The sequence below is a fragment of the Microtus oregoni genome, unplaced genomic scaffold, assembly GCF_018167655.1.
Source record: "Microtus oregoni isolate MIOR12 unplaced genomic scaffold, Mior012 000017F_ref0000208, whole genome shotgun sequence".
Lineage (NCBI taxonomy): Eukaryota > Metazoa > Chordata > Mammalia > Rodentia > Cricetidae > Microtus > Microtus oregoni.
Genome location: NW_024543076.1, coordinates 7,770,925 through 7,779,926, shown reverse-complemented (window position 1 = coordinate 7,779,926; position 9,002 = coordinate 7,770,925). Strand labels below are relative to the sequence as shown.

At 41.6% G+C, this 9,002-nt stretch overlaps 1 protein-coding gene across 1 annotated transcript; it reads left to right on the top strand.

Annotated features, from left to right (window-relative positions):
* Window positions 1-1,081: 1,081 nt before the first annotated feature.
* On the top strand, window positions 1,082-8,398 carry LOC121458239 (hsp70-binding protein 1-like). Its single transcript, XM_041667344.1, has 2 exons — window positions 1,082-1,195; window positions 7,290-8,398. Exons 1-2 carry the CDS (start codon window positions 1,082-1,084, stop codon window positions 8,142-8,144), a joined length of 969 nt encoding a protein of 322 aa, XP_041523278.1. The 3' UTR covers window positions 8,145-8,398.
* The last annotated feature ends 604 nt before the right edge of the window (window positions 8,399-9,002 follow it).

The following is a 9,002-nucleotide window of genomic DNA, read 5'->3' as shown; positions in this document are numbered from 1 at the left end:
TAGGATTTACATATTCAAGTGGATAATTGAATTTCCACATGTTGAAATCACCTTTAAAGAAAAAAAGGATTCATTTGATTTTTAGCAAAAATGATCGATTGCCCATCAGTGCAGTGCAATGTACAGAAGGCAAAGCAGAGAAAAGAAAGATGTGTTAGTTTTTCGTTGACGCCCTAGCATATTATCATAAACACAAGCTTAAAATAGCGTGAGATCATTATCATTTCATGTCTTGTTGTTAACCCCACTCATATGCACAGGGCTCTTATCTTTTAAAAAAATGTACTGCAGGCAAGTTGTTAAAAATACTTTTCCTATTGTCTAGGTTTTGGCTGAAGCCCAGTGTAAAGACAAGTGGTACTGAGGGCATATGTATTCAAAGGAACCTGGCATGGTTTCCTGAAACTTGATTCAGGGCATTCACCCAGTGGAACAATTGTGATTCTGGAAGATATGTAGCTGTACACTTTATAATGACATAGACAGCAAAAAAATAATGACATGGCTAATTTGCAGCCTCCAGCCAGCTAGCTATGACTCCAAAATCCACAAATACAAAACAAAAAACAACAACAAAACCTTACATCTGATATGTTTGTCTTTGATACCTAGATAAACCTAATTGTAGCTTAATTCTTCTTTAGCATGGTTGTAAGAATTTTGCTTGAGACCAACTATTCTCTTGAATAGGTCTGCTTTCACGAGCCTGCTCTCTCCCCCAATCCCCATTTACCCACTGATCTCAATTAAAACATTCCTGCCACAACTTTTCACAGTTGCCTTGTAACACAACCAACACCCACTATAAGGAAAAGAATAAAACCACGCAGAAACCATGACCTCTTTAGCACTTAAAACCAGCCAAAGAGTAATAGTTCTCACTGAAAACATGCCCATCAGCCTATGACTCTTGCTTATCAGCAAGTTTTCGGTTATTGCAATACTTTGTATGCCTAAGCATTTTGCACCTAAATTTCTATTCTAGTTCTTAGGTCACATATCCATTACTAGGTTGCAAACAAACTACCGAACTTATTGCATTCTTGTCCAGCCATTAGTTGATCACAAAACTAAGTAGACAATGACGAGAACACATGTGACAAAGTGTACAGACGACACAAGTGGCCCAGGAAAGTCAGAAAACAAGCGGGAGCAGAAGCAGCAGCAACAAACCAGGAGAGAGAAGAAGATTCATGTGAATTCAACCTCAGTTTTTTTCAAAAGAGTAGTTCCTGGGTCAAATTTGCTGCACATTTGGCCTCAGAAAGAGAGTCCCATGGTCAAAATGTCTTTCCATGCAAGCCTAAGAACCCGGGTTTGATCCCCAGAACCCCTACAAAAGCGGGAGTCTGTGACACCTGGGATGGCATGCATCCATAGGCGTAACTAAGTAATGTACAACACTTGGTTGGCAAGTGGAAGGCAAAGACAGGAGAAAGGAGTGGGGAAGCTGGGGGTCCTCTTCAATGAGCACCATGTCAGCAATAACAAGAGAGACTCTGCCTCAAAACAAATGTGAAAGAAGAGAACCAGCTCCCAAAGTTCTCTGAACTCTACACACATGGCATATGCTCACCTACACACACAAACAAGTGAAATATTTGAGAGTTGCTAATCAATTTACATACTAATAAAGATGCTCAAGAATTTCTAGACTAGAATCAACATTATCCAGCCACGGAGAAACATGGTTTCTTAGAAAATATTCTGGTGACATTGCCCAAAAAAAAAAAAAAAAAAAAAAAAAAGGCTAAATAGAAATTTGGGCATCTTAGCCAGGTGGTAGTAGTGCATGCCTTTAATCCTAGCACTTGGGAGGAAGAGGTAAGGAGGATCTCTGTGAGTTTAAGGAGAGCCTGGTCTACAGAGCAAGTTTCAGGACAGCCAGCACTACACATAGAAACCCTGCCTCAAAAACTAACTAACTAAATAATAAAACTTTAAAAAATTCAATGGTTTTGTCACTAAATGAAAAAAATATTTGAAGAGAACAAGCTTTTCATTTCAGCTTACGATTTCAGAGGTTTTATCCTATATTCAGCTGGCTTTACTGCCTTCAGGCCTATGAGAAGGAAAACATCAAATCAGAACGGCATGGGGAGGAGATCTGCTCAGTGCATTGCATCCAGGAGGCAGAGAGAAAGAGGGAGGAATCAGGACAAGGTATATCCTATAAAGGTTTGCTCCTAGTGTCCCATTTCTTTCAACTAGGTTCCACTTCCAAGATTTCATCCACCAATAATATAAATTAATATATAGTTATAAATTAATAAATAGTTAATTAACTGATTATTCCAGAGGCTTCTTCATATAATCATCTCTCAACTATACCATTAATCAGAGATTAAACCTTCAATGTGAGCCTTTTAGGTGGACATTTAATACCTAAGCCATAACAAATATGAAACGAAAATCTAAGAACATCATAAGGAGAAATTGTCCTGTGTAATACAATTTGGACCTAAAAATACTTCAGTCCTTCTCATATTAAACAGTTGATTCCGTATCCTGATATTTTGCTGAAAATAAGGATAATTTCTCCAGGTTTTCTGGTAGAACTTGTGGGATCTCTTATCATATCATTTGCAAATAGAGATGTCTTTTCTTATTCATAACCCTCTAGTTCCTCATCTTGTCTTATTGTCTGGAACTGGCCTAGGAGCTTTCTCCCTTGGAGAGAGCCCCTATGGCATCCAAAGGTATTGTATGAGCTGCCGAGGGAGAAAAATCGATCCTTAGTCCTACTTAGTGTCAAGCCTAAAAACTACAGAAATCACCACACTGACAAGATCACTATTATCTTAGAGGTAGGCATCAGCTTTCTAATTAAACTGAAGACTTTCTCAATAAGAAGGAATTTACCTATTACTGTAAACCTAGCAAGCTACCCTTGACGGAAGTGATCATAGGGCCCAGAAAAGAGCATATTACTGCTATTTTCCTAAAGCAGGACAACGTCTAACTATATTCTAGATAGTTATCTTTATGCCTAGATAAATATAACTCTCTGTGTGTATATATATGTGTGTGTGTGTGTGTGTATAATTATAACATAATATATATTTATGTCACATCAAAAAAGCTTTTTTCCCAACAGAAGGAGATTGTTAGTGAAACCCCAAACTGGCCAAAATACAGAGTATGAGTGCCGTGGTGCTGGGCACAATTGATCCATCAGCAGCACACCTGCCACACACAACCACTCGGGGAACACTGCATCCTCTGAGCTGTGAACCTAAGAAACCCTGCCTCCCTTGAGCCCTGGTCAAGTATTTGGTCACAGAATGAGGACAGTGACTAATTTTTTCCAATTAGATTGATGCACCCTTCCTTGTAATTGCTTCCTAAGCATCCCATCCTTACCAGTGAAGCTTCTTCCTGTAATTCATCAATAGTTTTATTCATCCATTGAAGCATTTATTTCTAAAAAATAAAAAAAATTAAAGCTAAGTGCCATGCATGCTAAATTTTTTGGACTAAGCTTTATCAGTTTTTTTCATCTGTTTCATAAACTAAACCTTAGCTACACTGTCTAACTTCTGTCTATCTGAAATGAAATTTGGAAATAAAAGTCAGGGCTAGCTACTTGAGATCAGATGTGTTCTCTGACAGGTAAGTGCTTTTGAGGTACAATTATTTCCACAGTAAAGTGAATTAATATTAATTTTACTTTAAAAATTGGAAACATTTAATGACCCTCATTGAAATAACTTAAAGACACTCTGGGGAACTGCAAAACCTCCACCCTAAGCACTATTTGAGTGGAAATTGGGAAAATTAAGACTGAATTTTTAAACTGATAGCTTTTCAATCAGAAGGGGAGACACATAAAATTCAGAAGCATGCTGTGTAATGAGAAACATTATCAATAAGGGAAAATGAGATTCCCAATTTTAAAGAGGGGAGGTGTCACAATTCAATCATGTTCTCCATATAAAAGCCAAGAAAATGCGAATTGTACAAAGCCTTTGGAAGTATTCAGACAACAGGATGTCTGAAGACCCTTGTCTTTAGGGACTTTCAACAGCTCTGATGGAAGCAGAATTTAATGAAAGGTTAGCAGACATGAGGAATAAATTCTAGCAACAACTTAGAACAATGCAGAGATGAAAGTTAGGAGAGGCCTGAAATTAAATTTGAAAAGAGATTTGTTGGGGCTTCATCCAGAGCATAACTCCCCCATCTACCTGTTCTTCAGGTGTACATCATTCCCACTGAGGACCAATGCTGGAAAAAGCTACTGAGTCGCAGTTTCAGCCTCCTGAAACATGATACTACTCATCATTTGCTCCCTTCTCCTTCTACCTTGAGGCTTCTCTTGCTCAGTACAACAGAAAGCAGAGATGAAAGGACCCCCGCTCCATCGGGACTTCCATCAACCTTGAGAGAGCATGTGGCAATGGTTTCGTGTTCCCCGAGGGCAGATAAGACTGCTGTGATGTATGCATTCTGGACTCTATGAACCTCACCTGTGCCTATCACCAACAAAATATTGAAATCACAGATGAGAGTTTGAGCAGTTTAGACCAGCTGGTGTTGCTATACTTCACAAAAAGAAAAATTAGAAAACCGGGCTTCAATGTTTAATAGCTTACCTTCTCAGTGATGGGTACTAGAGACTAGCGCTCACAAGGAGACTTCATTTACAAAGCAGTGAGCTGTATTGTATGGCCAGAGTGAACCAATAACACCAGGCAGCCTTCTACTACTGTAAGCTTTTGAACATAGCCAGGACTAGTCAAGTAAGTATGACTGAAAGATAAAGCAGATCCTAATTTTCTCCCCGGCAATTTGGTCTACTTCCCTTAGCCAAGAGGATAACTATATGTTTTTCCTTGGGTTCACATTCTTACTTACCTTCTTTAGGTTCACCTATTGTAGACTCCGTGGCCCTTGTTTATGGCTAGAAACCAATTATGAGTGAGTACATCCCATGTTCATCTTTTTGGGTCTGGGACACCTCACTCAGGATAGTGTTTTCTATTTCCATCCATTTGCATGCAAAATTCGAGAAGTCATTGTTTTTTACCGCAGCATAGTACTCTAGCATGTATATATTCCATACTTTCTTCATCCATTCTTCCATTGAAGGGCATCTAGGTTGTTTCCAGGTTCTGGCTATTACAAATAATACTGCTATGAACATAGTTGAACAAATGCTTTTGTCATATGATAGAGCATCTCTTGGGTATATTCCCAGGAGTGGTATTGCTGGGTCCAGGGGTAAGTTGATCCCGAATTTCCTGAGAAACCGAAACACTGACTTCCACAGTGGTTGCACAAGATTGCATTCCCACCAGCAATGGATGAGGGTTCCCCTTCCTCCACAGCCTCTCCAGCAAAGGTTATCCTTGGTGTTTTTGACTTCAGCCATTCTGACAGGTGTAAGATGATATCTCAAAGTTGTTTTGATTTGCATTTCCCTGATTGCTAAGGAAGTTGAGCACGACTTTAAGTGTCTTTTGGCCATTTGAACTTCCTCTGCTGAGAATTCTCTGTTCAGTTCAGTGCCCCATTTTTTAATTGGGTTAATTAGCATTTTAAAGTCTAGTTTCTTGAGTTCTCTATATATTTTGGAGATCAGACCTTTGTCTGTTGTGGGGTTGGTGAAGATCTTCTCCCAGTCAGTAGGTTGCCTTTGTGTCTTAGTGACTATGTCCTTTGCTTTACAGAAGCTTCTCAGTTTAAGTAGGTCCCATTTATTCAATGTTGCCCTTAATGTCTGTGCTTCTGGGGTTATACATAGGAAGCGATCTCCTGTGCCCATCTCCTGTAGGGTACTTCCCACTTTCTCTTCTATCAGGTTCAGTGTGTTCGGGCTAATATTGAGGTCTTTAATCCATTTGGACTTGAGTTTTGTGCACGGTGAGAGATAAGGGTCTATTTTCATTCTTCTACAGGATGACATCCAGTTGTGCCAGCACCATTTGTTGAAGATGCTTTCTTTCTTCCATTGTATACTTTTAGCTCCTTTATCGAAAATCAGGTGTTCATAGGTTTGTGGGTTAAAATCCGGGTCTTCTATACGATTCCATTGGTCGACTTCTCTGTTTTTATGCCAGTACCACACTGTTTTCATTACTGTAGCTCTGTAATAGAGTTTGAAGTCAGGGATGGTAATGCCTCCAGAAGATCCTTTATTGTATAGGATTGTTTTGGCTATCCTGGGTTTTTTGTTTTTCCATATAAAGTTGATTATTGTCCTCTCCAGATCTGTGAAGAATTTTGATGGGATCTTGATGGGGATTGCATTGAATCTATAAATTGCCTTTGGTAGAATTGCCATTTTTACTATGTTGATCCTCCCCATCCAAGAGCAAGGGAGGTCCATCCATTTTTTGGTATCCTCTTCAATTTCTTTCTTCAATGCCTTAAAGTTCTTGTCAAATAGATCTTTCACTTCCTTGGTTAGATGTACCCCAAGGTATTTTATGCTGTTTTTGGCTATTGTGAATGGTGAAGCTTCTCTGATTTCCCTCTCTGCTTCCCTATCCTTTGTGTATAAGAGGGCGACTGATTTTTTGGAGTTGATCTTGTATCCTGCCACATTACTAAAGCTGTTTATCAGCTGTAAAAGTTCTTTGGTGGAGTTTTTGGGGTCGCTTATGTACACTATCATATCATCTGCAAATAACGAAAGTTTAACTTCTTCCTTTCCAATTCGAATTCCCTTGATTCCATTATGTTGTCTTATTGCTATTGCTAGAACTTCAAGCACTATATTGAAGAGGTATGGTGAGAGTGGACAGCCTTGTCGTGTTCCTGAGTTCAGTGGGATGGCTTTGAGTTTCTCTCCGTTTAATTTGATGTTAGCTGTCGGCTTGCTGTATATAGCTTTTATTATATTTAGGTATGACCCTTGTATCCCTAATCTCTCCAAGACTTTTAACATAAATGGATGTTGAATTTTGTCAAATGCTTTTTCAGCATCTAATGAAATGATCATATGGTTTTTTTCTTTCAGTTTATTTATATGCTGGATTACATTGATAGATTTTCGTATGTTGAACCAGCCCTGCATCTCAGGAATAAAGCCTACTTGATCATAATGGATAATTTTTCGGATGTGTTCTTGGATTCGATTTGCCAGTATTTTGTTGAGGATTTTTGCGTCGATATTCATGAGTGAGATTGGCCTGTAGTTCTCTTTCCTGGTTGAGTCTTTGAGTGGTTTTGGTATCAGAGTAATTATGGCTTCATAAAAGGAGTTTGGTAATGACCCTTCTGTTTCTATCTTGTGGAATACATTAAGGAGTATAGGTATTAGATCTTCTTGGAAGATCTGGTAGAATTCCGCATTGAAACCATCCTTCCGGGGCCAGCGAGAGGAGGTGGAGCAGATGAAGAGCTGCCTCCGGGTGCTGTCCCAGCCCACACCCCCAACTGCTGGTGAAGCTGAGCTAGCCACTGACCAGCAGGAGCGTGAAGGGGCACTAGAGCTGCTGGCAGACCTGTGCGAGAACATGGATAATGCGGCAGATTTCTGCCAGCTGTCAGGCATGCACCTGCTGGTGGGCCGATACCTAGAGGCAGGGGCTGCAGGGCTGCGCTGGAGGGCAGCACAGCTCATCGGCACATGCAGTCAGAATGTTGCAGCCATTCAGGAACAGGTGTTGGGCTTGGGTGCCCTGCGCAAGCTGCTTCGACTGCTCGACCGGGACTCCTGCGACACGGTACGCGTCAAGGCCCTCTTCGCCATCTCCTGTCTAGTTCGAGAGCAAGAGGCTGGGTTGCTGCAGTTTCTCCGCCTGGATGGATTCTCTGTGCTGATGCGTGCCATGCAGCAGCAAGTGCAGAAGCTCAAGGTCAAGTCAGCATTCCTGCTGCAGAACCTGCTGGTGGGCCACCCAGAGCACAAAGGAACCCTTTGCTCTATGGGGATGGTCCAGCAGCTGGTGGCCCTTGTAAGGACAGAACACAGCCCTTTCCATGAGCACGTGCTTGGAGCCCTGTGCAGTCTCGTGACAGACTTTCCCCAGGGTGTGCGCGAATGCCGGGAGCCTGAGTTGGGCCTGGAGGAGCTGCTCCGCCACCGCTGCCAGCTGCTGCAGAAGCGTGAGGAGTACCAGGAGGAGCTGGAGTTCTGTGAAAAGCTGTTACAGACCTGTTTTTCCAGCCCTACTGATGACAGCATGGATCGGTGAGACCAGGTGGCTTCTTGCATTCTCTTCGTGGGAATCCCAGGCCTCCTGCCTCCCTCCTTCCCAGGCGCCCTCTCCCAAGGGACTGCCAGGCCTTCCTTATTCAGGCCTGGGCCTGGGCCTGCCAGCCCATCTCTGGGCAGCCCCCTGGATGGGGTCCCGAGAAAGGTGCTGGCCCCTTTGATTCCCCCTCCCTTGCTTTCTGTCATCCTTTCCTCTCATGTCCACACTGCTCTTCCAATAAAATCATTTCTCCTGTTAAAAAAAAAAATCTCATATGTTCTTGAAATGAATAATGAGTGGCAAAGGCTATTTTCAAGCAGCCTAGCACAGGGGTGAGTAAGGATGGGCAAAGCGGAAAGCAGGTATTTTCTTGGAGCTTGCAGGTTCACCAATGTAGCCCAATTTGTGAGCTTCAAGACACCCTATCCCAAAACAATTGAGTGGGAAGTAATTTAAAGAAGACAGTTAACACCTATTGGCTATGACCTGTAGCATCTACACAGACATATACACTCACAGAACACATACCACACCTACGGCGGGGGAGAGGGGGAGGGAGGGAGAAACAGACAGAAAGAAGGAGGAAAGGAGGGAGGAAGGGAGGGAAGCTATATCATGCAAATAAGAAACTTAGCAAGAGTCAAGTTAACCAGAAAGAGAGAAAGACTTCTGGATGGTTCAGGGACTTGTTCTTTTTTTTTTAACTTCCTTTTTATTTATTCTTTGTGTCTTTCACATCATACATCTCGATCACATTCATTTCCCATCCATCCCTTCAGCCCTTGCAGCCTCCCCCAGCCCAGTGAAATTTAAGAGTAAAAGGAAGATAAAAATGGGGGGAAAGTCTTGCTGTGGAAG